At 36.4% G+C, this 21,305-nt stretch overlaps 5 protein-coding genes and 2 pseudogenes across 6 annotated transcripts; 3 read left to right on the forward strand and 4 right to left on the reverse strand.

The window, feature by feature from the left end:
- Positions 1 to 83: 83 nt before the first annotated feature.
- LOC104755746 (AT-hook motif nuclear-localized protein 28 pseudogene) lies at positions 84 to 1,233 on the reverse strand (annotated as a pseudogene). The gene has a single exon (XR_015587383.1). The product of XR_015587383.1 is annotated as an AT-hook motif nuclear-localized protein 28 pseudogene (transcript).
- A 756-nt stretch (positions 1,234 to 1,989) lies between these two features.
- LOC104759223 (ankyrin repeat-containing protein BDA1-like) lies at positions 1,990 to 3,561 on the forward strand (annotated as a pseudogene).
- Positions 3,562 to 3,589: 28 nt separating this feature from the next.
- Positions 3,590 to 6,100, reverse strand: LOC104755747 (PHD finger protein ALFIN-LIKE 7). Its single transcript, XM_010478202.3, has 5 exons — positions 5,676 to 6,100; positions 5,412 to 5,444; positions 4,777 to 5,005; positions 4,239 to 4,365; positions 3,590 to 4,137 (listed from the first exon to the last, which is right to left on the reverse strand). Exons 1-5 carry the CDS (start codon positions 5,764 to 5,766, stop codon positions 3,871 to 3,873), a joined length of 747 nt encoding a protein of 248 aa, XP_010476504.1. The 5' UTR covers positions 5,767 to 6,100; the 3' UTR covers positions 3,590 to 3,870.
- Positions 6,101 to 8,702: 2,602 nt separating this feature from the next.
- On the forward strand, positions 8,703 to 10,669 carry LOC104755749 (E3 ubiquitin-protein ligase SP1). Its single transcript, XM_010478203.2, has 9 exons — positions 8,703 to 8,811; positions 8,913 to 8,986; positions 9,085 to 9,137; positions 9,232 to 9,353; positions 9,477 to 9,572; positions 9,686 to 9,823; positions 9,923 to 9,988; positions 10,085 to 10,203; positions 10,304 to 10,669. Exons 1-9 carry the CDS (start codon positions 8,803 to 8,805, stop codon positions 10,518 to 10,520), a joined length of 894 nt encoding a protein of 297 aa, XP_010476505.1. The 5' UTR covers positions 8,703 to 8,802; the 3' UTR covers positions 10,521 to 10,669.
- A 3,208-nt stretch (positions 10,670 to 13,877) lies between these two features.
- LOC104759224 (E3 ubiquitin-protein ligase SP1-like) lies at positions 13,878 to 15,437 on the forward strand. The gene is made up of 8 exons (XM_087496320.1): positions 13,878 to 13,960; positions 14,055 to 14,110; positions 14,206 to 14,327; positions 14,419 to 14,511; positions 14,612 to 14,746; positions 14,835 to 14,909; positions 15,015 to 15,121; positions 15,218 to 15,437. Exons 1-8 carry the CDS (start codon positions 13,890 to 13,892, stop codon positions 15,306 to 15,308), a joined length of 750 nt encoding a protein of 249 aa, XP_087352446.1. The 5' UTR covers positions 13,878 to 13,889; the 3' UTR covers positions 15,309 to 15,437.
- On the reverse strand, positions 15,436 to 17,572 carry LOC104755750 (inositol oxygenase 1-like). The gene is made up of 9 exons (XM_010478204.3): positions 17,268 to 17,572; positions 16,952 to 17,060; positions 16,583 to 16,869; positions 16,452 to 16,511; positions 16,323 to 16,375; positions 16,124 to 16,246; positions 15,975 to 16,044; positions 15,709 to 15,869; positions 15,436 to 15,595 (listed from the first exon to the last, which is right to left on the reverse strand). Exons 1-9 carry the CDS (start codon positions 17,302 to 17,304, stop codon positions 15,569 to 15,571), a joined length of 927 nt encoding a protein of 308 aa, XP_010476506.1. The 5' UTR covers positions 17,305 to 17,572; the 3' UTR covers positions 15,436 to 15,568.
- Positions 17,573 to 18,492: 920 nt separating this feature from the next.
- LOC104755751 (protein TOM THREE HOMOLOG 1) lies at positions 18,493 to 21,210 on the reverse strand. Its single transcript, XM_087496319.1, has 12 exons — positions 20,838 to 21,210; positions 20,575 to 20,665; positions 20,425 to 20,477; positions 20,240 to 20,332; positions 20,084 to 20,155; positions 19,825 to 19,897; positions 19,687 to 19,732; positions 19,383 to 19,446; positions 19,237 to 19,290; positions 19,026 to 19,103; positions 18,755 to 18,874; positions 18,493 to 18,613 (listed from the first exon to the last, which is right to left on the reverse strand). The coding sequence occupies exons 1-11, from the start codon at positions 21,012 to 21,014 to the stop codon at positions 18,782 to 18,784; spliced, it is 894 nt and encodes a 297-aa protein (XP_087352445.1). The 5' UTR covers positions 21,015 to 21,210; the 3' UTR covers positions 18,493 to 18,613; positions 18,755 to 18,781.
- Between the last annotated feature and the right edge of the window lie 95 nt (positions 21,211 to 21,305).

The following is a 21,305-nucleotide window of genomic DNA, read 5'->3' on the forward strand; positions in this document are numbered from 1 at the left end:
AAGCTAAAAACTATGGTAGAGAGACCACTAAACCGTAGGTGAGATGTCCTCTTGTTGGAGAAATCAATTAAGCCATTAAACAATGCAAGAAGATTATAAAATTGAAAAATAAACAATCATCAGAGACAAAAGTTTGTAACTTGGGGGAGCATACAAATATTAGTCAAATCAAACCAATATGTGAAGCTTTGACACTGCAGAGTGTGGATAAATCTAAAGAAGAAGAGTGGAGCTTGATTTAAAAATCTAAGAAGATTAATAAAAATGCAAACTTTAAGTTGATTCTTGATGATGATGATCTAAAGAAGAAGAAACCCTAGTTAGGAAAGAGATGGATTTGGTCAATACGGCGGTGGAGCTTTGGCGTGTACATCAGAGCCACCCATCTGACAACTGTACATCGACTCTCCTCCACTTCCCTCCGCCACTTGTCCAGATACCGGAGGTGATTGGCCCTCCCCTTCCCCCGACACAGCGTTGTTTTCGAGCTCTTCCTCCGCCGCGGGTATCCGGTGATACGAAGGGTTACTGAAACTAGCGGCGACGACGTAGAAAGTTCCGGCGGAAACGAGGGGACCAGCGACGAATCCACCAATGACCTGTCCCTGAGGTCCGGCAAGAGAGACGGTGAAGAAATTGGAGACAGGAGGAGGGGACAAGGAGGTACTAGGCGGAAAGAAAGTGGCGGAGATGGAGAGGAGATCGAACTTTCCGTGGAAAGTAATGGTTGAGCCTGGAGCTGCCGGAGAAGGCTGACGCAAAGTGACGTCAGTGACGGAGCCTGAGCCACTGAGGACGCAAAAGCCGATGCCTTTTTGGCGGCAGAAGCGGTTAATGGCTTCAACGACGTCGACACCAGAGGGTACTTGGAGGATGTAAGGACTCATAGGAGGCTCGGAGGTGACAAAGATTGGTGCTTTAGGTTTGTTCTTCGAACCTCGAGGTCTGCCACGTGAACACCGGACCATTTCCATGGAGGAGGAGGAAGGGGAGAGCTGCAAGTGTTGTTTTTGAGGAACCTTCGACAACATTTGGTTTTTTTTTTCTTTTGGAGTTTTGTGTTGAATGATAAAATAACAAAAGATGAAGAGAGGTTTGGTATGGGATTGTGATGTATAAAAAAGACGACGACTAGTCTAATCTTTTTGGGATATGTCCAAAAAAGAAAAGTATTGTTTCTTATAAAAAAAAAAGAGGAGAATTAGAGAGGATAGGGAAGAAGGAATATGAGATTTGAAAGCAACTCACTTTAGCCTTTAAGACCTATAACCCATCCATCCATGACTTAGAAGTGAGTAGTAGTGTTAGTTCTGTCTGATCTTTACTGAGTGCTCACTCTCTATGGATCCAAGGCGTCAACAGGCTGCTGAATCCGGTAGCATAGGTGACTTTTTATGCATTGATTGATGGGAATCCGTGCATACTTGATACTGCTCCATGTGGTGTCGAGTGCCTCATAACTTGCCTTGAATGTTTCCAAGATGTGATTGTTAATGGCGAGGGTGCTCTCTATTTTGGCTGTGATGAATGATAGATTGTAACTTCTCCATTTTCCTTATCGGATGGATCCAGAGAATGAGCCAATTAAAGAGATGCCTTCTCTAGTACTGGGTATGCTTTACTGTTTTCTCTCTGCTCTTGTATCTGCTTAGAGACAAAGATAATCTCCTCTCTATGATGACTCTATATGTTTTGGTAAGGCAATGTGCGGAACCATCAGATAATGGCAGCACCTGATCCCTGCTTCTGGTTTTGGTAGGTTTGATACAACTCTTGAGAGGACTTTGAGGATGCAAAGATACAACAACCTTTGAACATATGCCATAAATGACTTATGGAGCCAAAATTTGTGAAACGTCCAATAAAATGAGTTTCATACTAGAGGGGAGAAATCCAGATGCCAAAGAGTCCCACTTGTTTTTAAATTGTTTCTTCTTCCACATGTACATGTGGTTTCTTGGGGTCTTCAACTCTTTCTTTATTGTTTCTTGCATTGGTTCGTTGGTCCTTGGTTCTTAGTTAAGGCAATTTCTGCCATTATTGTCTTCTTGTTAAACTGTAATCAATCTTGCTGAATTTAGATCACAAACAGCTCTCTCTCTCTCTCTTTCTCTCCATGGATCCGAGACTACTAAATGCTGCTGAAACTGGAAGCATCAACAACTTTTATGATCTTATCGATGAGAATCCTTACATTCTTGATAACATCAATGCCGTGCCATTTTTCAACACTCCCCTCCACGTAGCTGCAGCATCTGGGAACATACCATTCGCCATGGAAATGCTGAATCTTAAGCCATCGTTTGCCAGAAAGCTGAACACAAGTGGGTAAAATGGCTGCTCTGGCTTGAACCTGGACTTGCTCGAGTGAAAGGGAGAGAAGGAATCACACCTTTTCATCTCATTGTCGTAAAAGGAGATGTAAATCTTGTGGTAGACTGTCTTATGTCTTGCCCTGAATGTATCCAAGATGTGAGTGTGAATGGCCATAACGCTCTTCACCTTGCTGTGCTAAATGATAGATATGAAGTTCTCCAAATTCTTACAGGTTGGATCCAAAGAATGAGTCAAAGAGATGCTGCTGTCACTGAATCTGATATCTTGAATAAAAAAGATTTATCTTCCAACACGCCTCTGCATCTTGCAGCATATAAGGAAGATCATCAGGCATGGTTCTTAAACCTTCAATGTTTCTTTACTCATGTATGATTTTTTCAATTATCCGTTTTGTTTCATAATTAGACCGACTGTAGAATATATGTATGCAGGCTGCAAAACTATTACTAGAACGTCAATTGGTAAAACCGAACGAAGTAAATGGTGATGGTATGACATTCCTTGATATTGTAAGAAACCAAGAACAGAGTAGAGACTTGGATTTGGAACTAGTTGTTGTAAAAACCGGGTGCAAGGAGACTGCTTCTCTTCCAAAACTCGAGAAACCTTCCGATCACTTTAAGTCACCAGTCACTTTCTGGACTCATATCTCCATTGGCCTCAGACGCCTAAGGTCCGACACTTCAGAAGAAGGCCGTGCAGTCTTCTTGATTATATGTACTTTGATAATCACATCCACTTATCAAACCGCACTGCAGCCTCCGGGAGGTGTACACCAATCCGAGGGTGGAGGTACAGCGGTGATGAAGCAGACAGTCTTCATCGTCCTATGGGTTTCCAACACTATAGGCTTCTGTTGCGCTCTACTCTACACGTTTTGTCTCCTGCCAATTGGTAGCTTGTTTACCACATGGTTCTTTTGGATTGGAGCGTCTCTCGGAGTTTCTTATGCACTCGCTATGGCTGTAATCTCACCTAATCCTCTATTGTTCCTCTGTGCCGCCTTCACCTTGTACCTGCTCTTTCCTATGTATCTCTTGATGGAAATTTTCATATCCCTGAGGCTGAGCCATCTCAAGGCTGCAGTATATCGAATCTTTATCTGACATAAATGAAACAGAGGGTACTTTGAAAGTCCAAAGATATTAAACCTTCTAACATATTGTGTTTTAAATATTATGTTCTACGAAGTAATCAACTCAATTAGTTTCATCAGGCTTTAGAAGCCAAAGCTGTAAAATTGTAAAGCAACTAACCAGGAAGAAGAAACTCGTTGACACAAACTAGAGAGTGCTTAAAGACAGAATTTTCTCAGAAACATAAGACAAATTAGTCATAACATTAACAGCAAAAAAAGAAAAGAAAAAGAGAAAGAGACATTACTAACTGTAAGCTGTCTCAATCCCATTAAAACTACGAAATCAGAAGCCTTTTGTTTCTTCTTCTTCCCACAGCTAAACTCTTGTTCTGTTCTTTTCGTCAACTGTGAAAACTTTCTCCTCTTTCACAGCATCTAAATGTTATTGTCACCTTTCAAGCTTTGATTTTCTTGCTGGTACTGCAACTCGGGCATTTGTAATGTTTGATGTTCTCAGCCTTTGCTGGTGTGATCTTCACACATTTTCCATGGAACCATTTCTCACAAGCATCGCAGCATATCCAGAACTCATCTCCTCCATAGTTATCTCCACACGCACCACAAACTGCACCTTGTTCGTCATCTTCCTCCTCACTCTCATCATCTTCTTTTGGTGGTGGGGACATCTTTGAAGCCTTAGTGTGAGATTCAGAATGACGAGGCTGCATGAGGAAACAAAGGAGTAAATAAAGATAAGAACCCAACAGAGATAGCTAGACTGTGAGGGAAAAGAAAAAAGAATGGAGTAAACAGAAGCTTCTACCTTGGCACCGCTAGATTTGCTTCTGCTACTGTTGTGGTTAGCAGATTGATCCTTGGATTGCTTTGCATTGCCAGTCACAACCTCAAAAATGGTTGGGAGATCATTTATCATCTGGAAGAGCCTCTTCCTGAGAACAATTAACGAGGTCAGAGGCAAGAATACTAAACGATTTGACTCTACAATGTCAGAGAATAAACACAAGGTTCTACAAATTTGAGTTACTAGAGACTCACATAAACATTGAACTTAATATAACTCAGTAAAATTGATTCAGCCTGGTTTGATTCACAACACTTCTGGGTACACTTCTCTCTACTGAAGTTAATGATACAAAATGATAATCACTTCTACAGAGGTTTTTCACAGAACAAGATATCTTGAGTTTAGAGGTGAACCAGAGATTGTAACAACTAACAAGAGTTAATGAGGTGATAAATGCTAGAAACGTTGCAGCTACCATAACGATCATTGTGTAACTTTACCAAACATGTGTACAAGGGAAATTAACATAGAACACTGAGCAGAGAAGGAATCTTACCTCTCATTCTTACCAAATCCAAAACGTGCACCAAAGTAGAATGCAACAGAGATAAGCCACGAATCACTGTGAACTGCAACCAAAGATATCCAATCTTTCTCTAGCATACCATCCCTTGCGAAATTGATGCCTAAAGCTGGTTCAGGAAGCTCGGGGGGAACCTCCTCGACGGGGAGATTAACCTCCCATGTCTCATTCGGAAGTCCGTAAAGACACAAGTTTTCCTTCTCTGCATTAGTAAGAAATAAGTACCCTAAGATGAGAAAGTCATACAGAAAACTAGCTTCATCATAGTTACGTATATGTTGAAACGAACAAACTGTTGAGACAGACAACAACTCTGACAGGAAGATAAAACTACTAATAGAGGAGACAACTAGACAAAGGATCAAGACAACAAATCTACTGCAGATGGGATCTAATAAGAAAGAAGATATCTGAAGTAATCTAACAAAACAATGCAGTTTTCATCACAAATTCTTCCCTACTCCAAACCCAAAAGGAACTCTCTTGCACTTAAAAATCTGAACTTTAGTATAAAAAAACAACTCTTCAAAACCAACTAAACAAGCAAAGAATCAATGCGTTACAAAGCTATAACAAAGACTTAAACATTGGTAACGAGAAAAACTCACCAGGGTCACACTGATGGTAAAACTTCTGAACATCTGCAAAACAAAAAACATGAATCGTCAAATCCAAGCAAATTAAAATTAAACCAAGAACATGAAAGGAGAACAAAGCTGAAATCTTTGAGCTTTTATTCAATAAACGAAGAAAACCCAATTGAAACAAACGAGCATAAAAACTCGCAAATCTACACAAATAAAAAAAGTAAAGAGATTTCTCGAGAACAGAAGAAAACAGAGTATTAGGAGAGAAAGGGATCGAGAGCTGACCAGTAGAGAGAGCCTTGATGAGACCAGCTCTACGACCACGAAAGTCGCTAAAGACCTCTTCGACAGTGCGTGGTATAGGATGCCCTTCCATATTTGCTTTCAAGCCAAAGACTTCAACAACAGATGAGAACGAAATCAGCCTCACACCCAACCCAAGTATCGAGATGCAGAAGAAACAAAAAGAAGCCAAGATCGGCTTATTGTATACTTATGGAAATTGTATACGGGGAGAGTGAAATTTATAACCTTTCAGAGGAATTTATTTTGGGGAAATTGAGAAGAAGAAGAGAGAGAGAGAGAGCAGAGCTAAAGAAGAAGAAGAAAAGAAAAAGAAAAAAAAACCCTAAAAACGAAAAGGAAAGGAGACAAAAGACAATTTGGGGGATTGGAAGCATTGGAACAGATTAAAAAAGCAAACAATATTTATGTTTTGTTCAAAAAAAAAAAAAAAACAATATTTATATTTATTTTATTTATTATTTATTAATTTCTTTTTTGTCACACAATATTTATTTATCTTACGACGGAAAATATATATACTGTACATGTATTTCTTTGTTTTATTGCCGTCAACATACTATGTATTCGATTCTGGATGTCAAAGCTCCCATATTCATCTTTGGATCACGTCAACCGTGAAAGAAATACTGCTGCAGACAAGCTTTCTCTATGTGCTACTACTAATAACTCAATGTATTCTCTATATACTGTACCACCTTCATGGCTGGTAGACTTTCTGTATCAACCTTATATCATCTAATAAAAACTTTCAGTTGTTAAAAAAAAAAATTATCTATGAAATATATTAAATTATTTATTATACTGTTTGTTTGTTTATCATTGTTCTTAAATTACAGTATTTTTGGAGACTTCAATTCAATACATAAAAAGTCTTTTCCTATATACACTAACAAAACTGTACTATATACTGTACAAGTGTACATATAATATATCTGCCATCAAAACTCAAAAGATTTAAAATTGAATCAATGGAAAAATCAAAGATACATATTTCAACAAAAAAAAAAGGAATAATCAAAGATAAAGACTGAGTTTTTAAACAAAATTGATGCCTTTACAATCTTTAGTTAATGAGTTAAATCACAAGAGTTAGTATAACCTCGTTAATTAATAAAATCAAGTATTTATATTAAATCATAATATGATATCTATTCTCCAACGTAAAAGAACTATGCAAAAAAAATTCATTCATGCATAAACATAAGTATGAGAGTACATTACGATGGCATATTTTGTTCTATTTTACAGTTTTTTTGGTAATTTCTATTTTACAGTATTTTAACATATCTTATACGATGAATTAAAAGATTTGTTGGGAAAATAAAGAATCTAATGAATTGATGAAGTTCATCAATGCTACTAATAATTAAGAAAAATGGAAAAATACAAATAAAGAATTTTTATATTATTTTTTCTTTCATAATTAACTTCTTACTTCTTTATTTTTCTTTTTAAAAGTGGTTGATGATTTTATTAAATTCGTTTTTGGTTATATATACTATTTTTTTAAAAATGTTTTGGTTAATTGTCATGTTAATTATAGTCAAATCTAACTCTGGAGATCTCTAATATATAGAACCCTTAAAAAAAACCATGTGGATGAACTGGACATTAGTTCTCCTATATTTTTTCAATATTAGAATTTGAGGTTTAAGTACAATGGACTTGACGAGTGCCGCTTTTGTGCAAATTTCATTAATGCAAGTGTAAGTTGATTTCATTACGTATTTGTTGTTATTATACAAAAAAAAATTATGTATTTGTTGTTATGAATGCCAAATACAAGTTCTAACATTGACAATCTTCTATACCGTTGATGTTAATTGGAAACAACGTTGGCAAACTAATTGCAATAAGGAATACGATTTTTGGATAGGGTAAGTTAAAAGTGCATGCATCATTTTATAGATGACTTGGTTTGATTTGATTTAGGGTCGGTTGTTAGCGAATGTCGATTTGGTAAAATAACAATGGGTTGAGGGACTCTATCTTATGCCGCTCACCTCGAAGAATAATGGGTTGAGGGACTCTATCTTATACTGTCTACAGAGATACAAATTGAGTGATTTGATTTCATGTTCTATACATCTATCTACGATAGAGCTGCAGCCAATTTTAGACGCGGCTGTTGTGCTTTTGATTATGACTACTTTAAACTCTTAAAATCATGTAACCAGCTGGATCCTAAGAGAAGGGAGTGCAAATTCGGTTGTGGTATAGTCATCATCACTAATTGAAGACTAACACGGAAGCCCGCACACGGAAGATGGTCTTCATGATATCCCCTGCCAGATTCATGTGACACTTTGGTAAAATAACATTTCTTTGGGTGGCGTTGGCACTTTGGGAGCAACAGTTGTGGTTACGGGACCATGTTTGTGTTTAGGATTGTTTTTACGTATATATTTTACAATCGCCCTAAAGTCTAAAGTCTAAAGTTAACTCTAAAGTCTCTAATACTCCTCGAGATGTCTGTTCTTTGGCTTTTAATCCCAAGTTATTCATAACAGAAACTGGTTGATTTGGCTGTTATTCATATAAGCGTGTCTGCTTGTAATTGAAATTTGATGCATCTAAAAAATGTAGCACAAAGGTGGCATATATTAATAGAAAATAGAATTACTGTCTTTGATAAATCTAAAACTCATACAGATATGAAGAAAGACTCGAGTGACAAGTCAAAATACTTTACATAACTTTTGATACGGATTGGTGCCTGAGTAACCGCGCCAGTACTAAAATTCTTTTGTCTCTGAAAATGGATTCTGATGTCACTACCATACGGGGTGCGGTATATTTTCATGTGATACATCCTCAAATGTAATTTTCCAGGAACCACTAAAATGTCTTGGGAGTCCAGAGTTGTATTTCTCAACGTTCCTTATGTGTCCCACGTGGACCCGTGATGACGTCTTCCTTCGTGCTTGGGTTTCGTTTTTTGGATTGGGCTTCAATCTGTTGGGCCTTAACCTATCCCTTGTATGTTATAGTATTTCACTTCAAATCAAACGAAGTCGTTTAAGAGGTTCTTCATCCCTGCTCTTCTCTCTGTCTCTCTCTGGATTCTTCTAACTAAGCATAGACAAGTAGAAAACTTCAAACCTCGATGGAAAGTGTATGTTTCCCAATACTTTGGTGTTTTTGAAGATCAATTTAGGTTTTTTTTCCTTAAGATTGTATTGTTTGATGCTCACGCTTGTTTAATTTGTTGTCTAGTTGTTGCTTGAAGTAGCTGTTTTTCTTTCATGCGGTGGTGTAGGATATTATCTCTTCGGCCGTAAAATTAGAAGGTTAGTCTCTCTCATTCCCTATATCCTTGTGGATATCTGAATGTATCCCACCGCTTCATCAATCAATCAACTAATGTTGTGTGTTTGCCATGGCTTAGGAGAGCTGACTACTTGGACAGTATAACCCGTGTACACGATCTAAATCGGTTAGGTATGTTTCTATTTGATAAATTCGAATTCTGGTTATTTTTACATGTGTATTGGTTTTGTATGATACGATCCAGTTGTTTTTTTTTATTTTTCAGATGATGAGTTGGTTGCAAAAAACACCACGAGTCTCATTGTTGTGGTATCCGGAAGAGTTGGTTCTGCAGCGCCCCTTAACTGCAAGAATAATGGTCTCTTGGCTGTTCTTGTGAAGGAACAGGTAAACTAATATTGCTTTTTTTGTAAAATTTGGCCTTTGGCATCATATGTGCTTACTCTTGTGATGGTGTTATATTGCATCATGTGTGCTTAATTTTCTGATAACATATATGTATTACTTCAGGCCAAAGTGGATTGTGAGATTGAGTTAGAAGATGGTGGTTTGGTAAAGACGTCTCTAAACTTTCTGTTACGTCAAGAGGAGACTCCTTGGTATCTAGTAAGATAACATTCAAAAGCTTTTTATTTGCTATTATTGAACCTTGCCCTCCTCTCCTTAATTGGTTATTAACTCTCTCTCTCTCTCTCTCTCTCTCTCTCTCTCAAATTTAGGAAGATAATACGGGTCATCAGGTGAATGTACTGGGAGTTGAAGATGCCGTAGGATTTCATGGTATTTTTAATTACTATCCATTTGATATGCCAGCAAGTGAACTCTTCGAAGGGGTTGTTTTACCCCAAGGCACAAAGGTTTCTTTTCGTATATTCATTGTATTGTTTTTCTCTGTTATATATATAACACATCTTTTTACTTGGATTGAAACAACAAGGGTGATTGTTTTTCTTTAGGTGCTTGAACATAATTGTCATGGGCGTGCTCTTAATATTGGTACTTACTTGACTTTTGTTGGCAAGGTATGGGAACCCCATGTTTCTTTTTTTCTCACGGGCTGTGCAAGTCAAGTTACATCTGATCTCGTGCCTGTGTATATATATATATATATATGGTAGGCTGTAAAAGACAAAGCTGGGAATCTCGTGATTCAAGGACCCAAGGGACGATCTCTTCGGGTCTCCAAAGGAGAGGGCTCATTTGAAAGTATGGTTGATAGACTGAAGTCAAAATCAGAGTAGGAAACAACTGCTCCTCATGTTTCAATCATAGTATATTTTAGGAGCTAATGAATGAGATTTGCTGAAAGAAGAATATTGTGTTATTTTTTTTTGCAGGGCTTGGATCAGGATGGGGCTGATTTTTGGAACGCTTGCTGTGACTTTATTCGTCATGTATGGTGTGGTATATCTAAGAAAAGCATTGCTAGAAGAGTTAGATAGAAGATCAAAGAAGAAGTCTAAATCATACAGCGGGACAACCCATCAGCGAGAAAAATCAGACACCAGCCCTTTGCCCGTAGGATTAGCTTGCCTTCTGGTTGAAGATTGTTGAAACGCTTGGAGTGTTGCAAAGATACAAAGGAGGAATCTTTTTTAGTTTGTAGCCTTATATATTTTAGTTATGTTCATGGATTCAGTATATAATACACTTTGTTTTGGGTCAATTATTTTATATATATATGTTTTTGTTGTTCTGTAAAAGTATAAAACTATAACTACTGAAGTATATAGTGTACATATAATATATCTGCCATCAAAACTCAAAAGATTCAATATTGAATCAATGGAAAAATCAAAGATATTTCAACAAAAAAGGAATAATCAAAGATAAAGACTTGAGTTTTAAACAAAATTGGTGCCTTTACAATCTATATAGTTAATGAGTTAAACCACAGGAGTTAGTATAACCTCGTTAATTAATAAAATCAAGTATTTATATTAAAACATAATATAATTGTCCATTCTCCGACGTAAAAAAAACTATGCAAAATATTCTTTCATGCATAAGCATAACTTATGATGTGTACTTTCATACTTATGCAAAATATACTTTCATACCTATGCAGCATAAAGTACACATTACGATGGCATATTCTGTTCTATTTTACAGTATTTTAAAATACACTATTACAATGAATTAAAAGATTTGTCGGGAAAATAAAGAATCTGATGAATTGATGAATTTCATCAATGCTACTAATAATTAAGAAAGATGAAAAAAAATACCAAAAAAGAAAATTCTCTTTCATAATTAACTTCTTATTTCTTTTCTTTTTCTTTTTAAAAATGGTTGATGATTTTATTAAATTCTTTTTGTTGGTTATATGTAGTATTAATTTATTAAAAATGTTTTTGTTAATTGTCATGTTAATTATACTCAAATCAAACTCTGGGAAGCTCTATTATGTAGAACGCTCAACAAAAAAAACATGTGGATGAACTGATCACTTTTTCTATACTTTTTTAATATTAGAATTTGAGTTTGAGTATAAACAAATGGACTAGACTGGACTTGACGAGTGCCTCTTTTGTACAATTTCATTAATCCAAGTGTAAGTTGCTTTTTCATGATGTATTTGTTGTTGAATGCCAAATACAAATTCTAACATTGACAATCTTCTATACCGTTGATGTTAATTGGAATCAACATATTAGTTGGCAAACTAATTGCAATAAGGAATACGATTTTTGGATAGGTTAAGTTATAAGTACATGCATCATTTTGGGTATATGTATTAAACGTTACTAGAATCGGGGGTGTATTAATTTAGGTTTGTGCTTTGTTAATGGTTTAATCACATTTTGATTTGGGTGGATTTTTTTCTTAATGGTTTGATATATTAATATCAGTTGTGTGTTGGTATGGTGTAAGTGTGTAGTTAGCCCCATATTTTGGATTTTTTAGTTAGTTTAACTTGATTTGATTTCTATATGGAGTGTCTTTGCACAAAGAATTGAATGAGCCCTTTCGCTTTGACGATAAAAAATTGAGCAAGGATTTTGGTGTCATTCACAGGTTTAGGTTATAAGTTGATTGTTTCTTTCGTTCTATGTTTTGATGTTGTAATCTGCTATTGGTCGGAACCAGCTGTGATTTTTCCTCGTTCTCGATCATCTCTAACAATCGAACATTTACGTGGTGGTTATGAATTTTGTGCAAATTCCATTAATCCAAGTGTAAGTTTTTTATTTTTTATGATGTAGTATATGCTATTATTGGTTACCAACTATACAATTCTAACATTGACGACAAAAATTCTAAACAGTTGATGATTGGGAACAACATGTTAGATGGTATACTAATTGGAAGAATGAAATACGATTTCTCAGATAGGTTGACAATGTATACTCAGGTAAAAAAATGTTACAACTAAAATTATAGTATTTACTTTGCTGATGTAGTGTAGCTTCATGATATTCAAAACTTTTTATGTCTAACTGTTGTGTTCTTCTTCTATATTGCAGATCATGAACAACAACCAAACATGGCAACCCATGTTCAGCTTTGACTACAAGGTGACTGGTATTCTGATTTCTATATATGTTATATGCACTTTCTATGAGGTTTGGTTTAGCAATTTGTCTTACTTTTTTTTTTTTTGTAGAGGGGAAACTACATAAGCCAACTTCAACTTGGAAGCAATATTTCCATTAAAGCTAGTTGTAGCATTGACAGTCTTCTATACCGTAGAATTGTCATTTATCATAATTTAATATGACATATTTTTTTGAATTGTCATGTTATTATAATTTAATTTAATATGACATATTTAGACCAGAATTATTTATGAAAATATAGACGGCAAGAGTGATTAGTGAGGTTGCATCAATTTATAGGCAGGTTCTTTCGCACATCGTAATCCTTTTCCAAAATTGTAGTGGGAATTCAAAAGACAATTTGGCTTTGACTACCAGAAGGATCTATATTAAAGACAAAACTCGAAACAACATTTCAAACTAAATATTAAGGATCTATATATTATATACCTTGTGGTGAACAATAGATTCATCAAACGAAAGCGTTAGTAGACATCGAGCTCTGTCACTATAATTATGAAAAAGAGAAACCCAAAAGCCACTCCATATGAAAAATGTAAGGCAAAGTCACCATCACTGTTGGTTCATGATTCTGAGGTTGTGGTACTACGTATGGTATGTAACATGAACCTTGATGCCGTGAAAATTAAAAGCTGAACAGCTTGTGGCGAAAAGCAAAAACAACCAAGGATAAACCAAACCCAATAGCCACTCCATATGAAAAATGTAAGACAAAGTCACTCTCGATCGCTGGTTCTTGGTAGTTTCTTGTCTGGTGCCTCTATTTGACATTGAAGCAAGTAATCACCACATATATGGTTTCCCTCGAAACTTGAGTTAGGAAATGTATGAAATTGACCACCAGAAGGGATTGTCCCTGAGAGACTATTGTTAGCAAGTAGCAACACTGAACTTGGACAGTAATGTTAGATTCTCCAGAGATTCTGGGATTGAACCAGTTAGACGGTTATTGGACAAACTAGCCGGCACTGATGGTATGGTATGGTATGGTTATGTTAAGTATTTTAATATATGGTATATTAATTTTTAACAAGTCAAAGTTAATTCTGATCGAATAAAAGCGGATAACGGATCGAAGTGCATCTAACTGATATACCCATTACTTCTAGGGTTCTAGCAAAACCCTAAAATTCAAGATCATTAATTAAGCTCGAGTTAATTTTTTCAGTATCATCAGGCGTAAGGTAATCTTCGATTATGTTCATATTCGAGTCGATCTTTTGTCAAAACATGTTCGATTTTTCCGTTTTAAAGCCGTATATATCTCTCGTCTTCTGCTCAAAAACTAAATAAAAGTTGATTGAAGTGGAGAAGATAATCGAATTTGTTCGTTTGTTTCTTCTTTTTCTAGTGGAGATAGAAGATGATTGAAGTTGCTGCGATATGTTTAGGCGTTGGTTTCTTTCTCCACTTTTATAGCCGCAGCAATAAAACGTTAGTCAGTTCGTAAATCAATTTCTACTCTGCTCATAAAAACACACTTTTTTTTTTCATTTTGATCTTGATTTTGATTTCTTATTTCCTTCAGGGACGCTGAGCTTCTTCAACACTTTACTACCCCGGTGGACAACCTGAAAGGTTTAGGTAGGGTTGCCGTTTTGGCTTGTGTGTGTATATATATGTGTGTGTTTTTTTTTGTTTCCATGATTGATAGGTCGATGATCCACAAAAATTTTCAGAGCAATTTCTTGAACTTCCGCCAGTGTTGCGCAACTTAGTTGTGGTATCTGGAACTGTTGGATCAACCTCAACCGTAGAGACCAACCGTTCTAAGGCTTTGGGTGTTTTCTTCGAGGAAACGGTAAGATTGTGCCTCCTTAATTTCTAAGATTCAGCTTTTTATCTTTGTCAAAATTAAAGTAATGTGTTGCTTTGCTTTTTCTTTCCTTCAGGCCTCGATTAAATTCGAGAAGTTGAACTCTGTTGGTTCAGTACTGAAACGTGAGGATATTTTCTTGAACCGTAAGGAGGTTCCTTGGTATTTGGTATGACAACATAATTTTCTCATCCAAATAAACTTTTTGAAAGCACATGATTTAATTTGGTTGCATCCTTCTGTTTTTTTTTTTTTTTTTTTCACATTAGGAGGACGACACTGCTCGGGTTAGTGTAACCAATTACCAAGATGCCAAAGGATTTTTTTATATTCTTAAAAAGTATCACTTTACTGATCCAGTGACTAAACACTTCAAAAGCTTGCTTTCACAGAAAGATGTCAAGGTACTATTTGTGTTTAATTCCTTTCTCTGTTTTATTCCACTGGCCAGCTTCAACAGCTGTGCTTATGATGTTTTTTCTTTTCTTTTAGATTACGGATCCTAGAAGTTGCATGTCTTGTGAGAAAGTTCTTGAGATTGGTACACCTTTGACTTTTATTGCTCAAGTAAGTCAAAACACTTAAAAACCCCATGTTTGTTTTTTAAATCTTCATGATGTCAGTTAGTTGTGGAGTGTGACATTTTACATTTCTGTACACTCTATATTCTAGGCTGTCAGAGATGAAGATGGGGCTCCCATGATCAATCGTGTGTATCAAGTCTTCAATGGACGTAAAGAACTCAAGGAATTGATTGGTACTATGGAATCAGATTCAGTGTAAGAAACATCTCCATGTAGTTTCTTTTTTATTGGCAAGTGAGAGAAGTCATATTGTTGTTTTCTAAGATAAGTTTTTGCCGTCTCATTTCGCAGGTATTATGGGAATTGCTCCATTTGGTTGACAGCTGTGGGTATGGTTTTTCTCGCTGTAGGCCTTTTGCAGGATGACCACGCTTTAGAATAGTGTTTTTTCAGTTTTAATTTTGCTTTTGGGATTCTTCTGGTTTTAAACTTCTCCCCTGTCATATCTACTAGTCACTGACTTTATATGTGTATTTTATCAACCGGAATGCACATCTCTAAAACACCCGTTGGAAATGGAACTTAGCTCAAACGAAACAACAACACAACACTCTGTTTTATTCATCAAGGCATGTCCATTATAGCCTTTTACGTTTACAGTCACATTCAATTTTATTAGACAACTTTCTCTACTTCTGAGTTTCACCACTTCAACTTTGCCGGAAAATACTGCAAACAACAAAAGGCGATAGATTTAGCCGGTTAGGAACAAGAAAACCTGAAGTTTGCATCTAGATTTGACCATATCAAATGTGAAGATACAATTGTATACATATATATACCTTGTTGATCAGAGAGAGATAATATGGTTTCACTTCATCCACGTTTACACGAACTTTGCTTTTGCTGTAGAGATCATACTTGTTGAACACTTTCAGCCACTTGATGTTGTCTCTGTCTTCATCGTTCATCAAATGCTTGTATGCTTCTGATTTGTGAAGAGCTGCAAAACCAAATCACATGAACAGGAACCCAGTGACTTTTACAGTCATGACTCATCTATATCACCCCGTTAGATGTGAGCAAATGAGAATGTGTTTCAAAATACCGTAGAAAGAATGGTATCTGATGATGAAAAGACCCGCTGATGGTAATGTAGTTTGATTCTCCATTGCAACCTGTGAATTGTAGTCAAATAGAGATTCTTACATGTCCGGTATAAGTCGAAAACAAATGTTGAGATTGTCATTTACTTACCAGATACATATAATCATCATGTCCCCAAGACATTAACACGTTATCAAGCCCACAGCCTTCAGTATAGATCCCGTACTTGGTGTTGTAACTCGGGTTATCATAGTCTTGATTCTCTTTGAAGTACTACATCAAGAACTCGCAGTGAATCAATATTAAGATGTTTTAAAAACTCAAAACAATGTTAAAGTATCTTATATACCTTGTGGTGAACAATAGATTCATCAAACGCACATCCCACCGGATATGTATCACCTGTAAAAGAGATATATATTAGTCGTTCGAGAATAGAATAGAAGAAAACGATCTTCACCAAACACACAAAACTCACCAACAACAGCCCACTGAGGAAGCTCACCAAATGAGGAGTGAAGAAGCACTTTTCCAAGATCTGATTCACACAATACACAAAATCATTTAACCGGTAAACCATCTGTTAACAAATCATCAAATAGAATTTACCATGGATAAGACCAGTGAGATGGAGCCAGTCTTCATCAGGGTAATCTTTTCTGATGGCTTCAGCTGTCTGAAGCAAATGTTCAATCTGAGGTTCATCCAAATCAGGATCACTCTCGTCAATGAACTCATTCAGAAGCTCACAGCATTCCCAAATGCTCATCTCAGTTCGGTTTAGCTTCCCGTATTCCTCCCTCATCTTCCTCACGAAATCAACGGTTTGGCCAATGTGATTAGCCCTGTAAAATTCCTCCACACCTCTTCTCCTCTCACTCTCAACATCATAATCCCTTTCATATGAAAACATCGAATAATAAAGTTTCCATCTTACAATCTCTCTGGTGTGAATATGACTCGAAAATTATATTTTACCTGAAGGTGTGACCAAAGGAGTTGGTGTGAGGAGCCTCAAAACCTGCATCTAACACCAACTCTGTTTCTTCCTCTTTGTCAATCCCCTGATTCTTCTCTCCAATCTCATCTATTCAATCATCAAAATCAAAGTTTTCCGAGTTCAATTCGACAAACCCACAAAACAAAAACTGAAACTGAATCCGAAAATCATGAGATCATCCAAAAATATGCGAATCTAATGACCAGATCATTTCAAAACAGAACATGGACCTAATTTAATAACTTGAAGAAAACTCTAAAACTAAACTCAGAAGAAGATAAATGGTAAACGAACCGTTCTGATCTAAGTGGTGATCGAAGATAATCGTCATGGAGAGTCACAGATCCAGAAAATCAAAGCAGCTAGGGTTTGTTGTTGGAGGAGAAAGGAAGATATATGTTGACTTATACATATATAATTGAAAAGCGAGTCCTGAAGTGAAAATAATGGAAGAAGTGAGTCCTTGGCCATTATTTTTCAGAAGCAGGACTCTCAAAGTAGTGTCCTTGAATGGCAAAATATTCAAAAGTTTGGCCTACTTTACAGGATTTAGGGTTCATGCAGAGAAAAACATAAAAAAACAAAGAAACAGCTGTTATAGTTTGAGATGAGTTTGGACTTTAGATAAAGACTTGGCGCGTCATTATGTTTTTAAAAATGTTATCTTTGCGCACGTGTCAAGCTTTTGAATCCACTAACACACACACAAGGAAGAAAAAATGAATTTTTTTTTTTTTTTATCACTTTTATATTTTAGTGTAAACACAAACGTAACTGATTCAAAATTTATAACAAGACATAAATCACTCAATATAGTCAAAGATAATTTAAATGTGATTCTGTAATCTCGTATCGGTCAAATGATAAAGCAGACGTAGAAGAAGAAAAAACAAGCTTTAACATTGGAAAAGGTTACGATTTTTAATATGTTTTCTTGTAAAAGGGTTACGTTACTCGTGCGAAGAACATGAGCCGTCAAAAAAATCACAAAAGAAGAAGATTCACGTAACTTAAACTGAAAGTTTTGTTTTCCATCTCTTATCCTCACCGTTTGTTTATTTCCTCGGTAAACGAATTATTATATGACTCTGACTCCGCTGGATCGGTGGTTTTTGTTTTTTAATTGATCCACCAGTGGTGTGCTTTGGACGACCAAAGAGGAAGACACCTCTCTGATCCTACAATTTTTTTGTACGTTCTTTGCTGGTTTTAAAATTCACTAATTTTTACCGATTGCGTCTTTGTCTCTCTCTCTCTCTCTCACATTCGTATGACAACAAACTGATCTAAATACACATTTTGCAAAATTTATTTACAGTTGAACTAACGTTTTGTACTTGGAAAGACAAGAACACCATTATTAGTACTTGGAAGATTTCACCTAACTTTCACTAGACAGAAGTGGAAAAAGACCAGTAGATTAAAACCAACCAGTCAGGACTACTTCGATTGGAATGACAAGCCAAGGTCAATATATCACCAAACTACTTTAAATCTGTGTAAACAAAAGAGACTAAACTTACTAATCAACCACATCGAATTAGTTAGAAAGACATCACAACCACATTGTTCTGCAACCCTCCCTTACAATGTACAATTTTTTCTTTTAAAGGAACAAGAACCCCTCTGTTTACCGGTACCTACACGATATTAACTTCCGGTTTAAACCCATAGAAAAAAAAAAAAAAAACCAGATCATCTTTCGACCCTTCTTCTTCAGCTGTTTCTTAAGTTTTTTTCTCTGTTATTGTAGCATCCAGTAAAAAAGGTACCGTAGTTACCTCAGTGTTTCGATTATCTGAACATGTTCAGTGGATTGGACTGTACTGTGTGATACCGCGTTTTGGTGGAAGCTTTCTTAGGATAAAGAGGACCAGAGACGAAGGTAATATCTCCACCAACTGTAAGTAAAACACGACACACACTTTTGTTTAGACATTTTCAAAAAAAGTTTCACATTTAGATTCTAAGATCCACATAGAGTGTATATATATATATATATATATATATGCATATCTATGGTAGCTCAATAGGTGTATAGAGAGAGCTTACCAGATAGTATATGAAGTTTAGGATTGGGTGATCTAAGACATCGAGATCTGCTGCATCGTCAAACGCATCAAAGCACATCTAGACCATTAAAAGATGATGAAATGAAAGATCTGGTTAGCTTTCGTTTTGGGGATTGACCACTAACAAAGAGAACTCAACCAACAAGACACAGTCTATTGATATCAATTAGTATGATGAGTATATCTTTTACCATGATGCATCTGATGAGAAAACATGTAAAGCATATGCTTGTCACGTATCCAACCTGCAATTCGCATAACAACATAAAAAGGGGTTTAAAATCCAAGAACGGAAATCGAAGATCGGGGTAACTTTGGTTTCAAGTCCAATGTTCACCTCTTGTAGCTTCTTGCGCCGCCCTTTAGATTCTACTGGAAATCGTTGAAGCATCAGGAAGAGCCTGCAAAGAAATAGTCAGGAAAAACCATAACTTCATAATAAGTTTTCTTCATAACAGTAGTGGTATATAGATAAAGCCCGATGGCACTAAAAGGATCTAGTCTAGCCAGCCAGCAATCAGAGGAGGGCAGGAATCCTAGTTTTCATAATAATGTCAACAACTCATTAATGGCAGCAGGTAACAAGCATATAAACTAAGCTACCATCATGGTGTAGCATAAGCAAGTGGCAACACACTTACCTTCCTCCATATAGTAAAAAGCCAAGTGCCGCGAACAATGAGACACCTGCAGTAAACATTCGCAAGAGATGAGACACAGAGCACATAAAACGAATATAATCAATAAACGTACAAGATGAATTATGCTTCAAGCTATACCTGCAAAGAACATCTTAGAAATGATTACCATAAGGTGAACAGGCTTCCACCACAATACCAACCAAAGAGCAATCTGGAATTAATAAATTCACATGAAAGATTAAGGAAGCCACATCAATCAGACACAGATGGATAGTAAGGAATTGTAATAACAACAAGCTCAGGCCCACAGACCACCGAATTCAAGGTTAACTCTTAAGACTTTGCAAATCTCTCAGAAATTAGTTACTACAAAGGTCAGATAGAAAGTTAGTTTCACCTGAATTACGTATACAACTGCATTAATAGTGAAGAAACTTGGCCTCAGCCCATCAGTTGATACAGCACGTGCCTGTCAGGAAGGAGTTAACACTTAACATCAAACAACAATGCACCAGAAACAAATTTTTACAGAATATACAGAACATTGTTTCACCTGGTAGTAAATTTCGGCCCAAAAGAGCACCAGAAGCGCATACGTAGTGAAGAAAGCAAGACTTGGAATGTCAAGCAACATGTGTTGCAGAATCTACAAGAAAAAACCAAGCGAGCCTTAAATTTCACAAAGACCAACATCAATCAATGAGGTTAAATCACAATGACACAATGGAGACACCAAACCTCTGGCTGCATATTCTGTGCATCTCGTCGGAAGACAAAAACTAAAGCTCGAACTACAAGGAAGAAGACAAAGCAATCAACAAAAAAGATACACAGATAAACTATAAAAAAAAAAAAAAAAAGTAACAAGAGAGACAACAAAAAACACACCTCCGTTCACAAGGAAATTGAGAAAATGAAAGACCTTTTGTGTCGTCCAGCCATATTCAGGAACCCTCAATTGTATTCTTACCAATTGAACCTACACAACAACAACAACAAAAAAAAAATGAAAACTTTCAATCAATTTTAGGGCTTTTCTTAACCAGCCCGTCACACATTCAACCTTGAAATCCCTAATCTTTTCAATTTTCAGATTAACCCAAACCAAAACATTTCAAAAATAACGAGAAGAGGACAAAAGTAACGGGTACCACAGCAATGACGGAAACAATCCCATAAAGAACAGCGAGGATATGAAAGATACGATCTTGCCACATCGGAGATTCGTTCACATCCGACCACCAATTCTTAGCCTCCTTTAGATTAAGCGCTACGATTGCTGCCGCCGCCGAAGAAGATGACATCATTCCCAAGCCGCCGCTTCTCATCTCCGGCCAATCAAAAAAAAACACACGCAATATTCCAGATCCCTTGTAAATTGAGAACTCCACGATTAGAGAATCGATCGAATCACACTTCTCCTCTCTCCTCCCCCTTCTCCTTTCTTCTTCTTTAAAAGGTATTTATTTATAGTATTACCCGAATTAAGATTTTGAGAACGACTGTGACAGGTCAGGGAAGAAATAGAAGACGGAGATTGAAAAGTAACCGGAAATAACCGGTGATTCTCTTCTTTGGGAGAACTTGTGGTGACCGACACGCGACGTTGTTATTATAGC

The sequence above is a fragment of the Camelina sativa genome, chromosome 17 (genome assembly GCF_030686135.1).
Source record: "Camelina sativa cultivar CO46 ecotype springtype chromosome 17, ASM3068613v1".
Lineage (NCBI taxonomy): Eukaryota > Viridiplantae > Streptophyta > Magnoliopsida > Brassicales > Brassicaceae > Camelina > Camelina sativa.

Excerpts from the sequence above, each read along its gene's own strand:
- LOC104755749 (XM_010478203.2), top strand. Across the intron at positions 9,138-9,231 it reads ACACGATCTAAATCGGTTAG|ATGATGAGTTGGTTGCAAAA; the intron begins GTATGTTTCTAT and ends TTTATTTTTCAG. Across the intron at positions 9,573-9,685 it reads AGGAGACTCCTTGGTATCTA|GAAGATAATACGGGTCATCA; the intron begins GTAAGATAACAT and ends TCTCAAATTTAG.
- LOC104755751 (XM_087496319.1), bottom strand. The coding sequence starts at position 21,014 with ATGAGAAGCGGCGGCTTGGGAATGATGTCATCTTCTTCGGCGGCGGCA. Across the intron at positions 19,291-19,382 it reads GGCGCAAGAAGCTACAAGAG|GTTGGATACGTGACAAGCAT; the intron begins GTGAACATTGGA and ends TGCGAATTGCAG. Across the intron at positions 19,104-19,236 it reads TTCTCATCAGATGCATCATG|ATGTGCTTTGATGCGTTTGA; the intron begins GTAAAAGATATA and ends TTAATGGTCTAG.
- LOC104755750 (XM_010478204.3), bottom strand. The coding sequence starts at position 17,304 with ATGACGATTATCTTCGATCACCACTTAGATCAGAACG. Across the intron at positions 16,247-16,322 it reads AATCTATTGTTCACCACAAG|TACTTCAAAGAGAATCAAGA; the intron begins GTATATAAGATA and ends TTCTTGATGTAG. Across the intron at positions 15,870-15,974 it reads CAGATACCATTCTTTCTACG|CTCTTCACAAATCAGAAGCA; the intron begins GTATTTTGAAAC and ends TTGGTTTTGCAG.
- LOC104759224 (XM_087496320.1), top strand. The coding sequence starts at position 13,890 with ATGATTGAAGTTGCTGCGATATGTTTAGGCGTTGGTTTCTTTCTCCAC. Across the intron at positions 13,961-14,054 it reads TATAGCCGCAGCAATAAAAC|GGACGCTGAGCTTCTTCAAC; the intron begins GTTAGTCAGTTC and ends TATTTCCTTCAG. Across the intron at positions 14,111-14,205 it reads GGACAACCTGAAAGGTTTAG|AGCAATTTCTTGAACTTCCG; the intron begins GTAGGGTTGCCG and ends AAAAATTTTCAG.
- LOC104755747 (XM_010478202.3), bottom strand. The coding sequence starts at position 5,766 with ATGGAAGGGCATCCTATACCACGCACTGTCGAAGAGGTCTTTAGCGAC. Across the intron at positions 5,006-5,411 it reads TTACCATCAGTGTGACCCTG|AGAAGGAAAACTTGTGTCTT; the intron begins GTGAGTTTTTCT and ends TTACTAATGCAG. Across the intron at positions 4,138-4,238 it reads GCAAATCTAGCGGTGCCAAG|CCTCGTCATTCTGAATCTCA; the intron begins GTAGAAGCTTCT and ends TTCCTCATGCAG.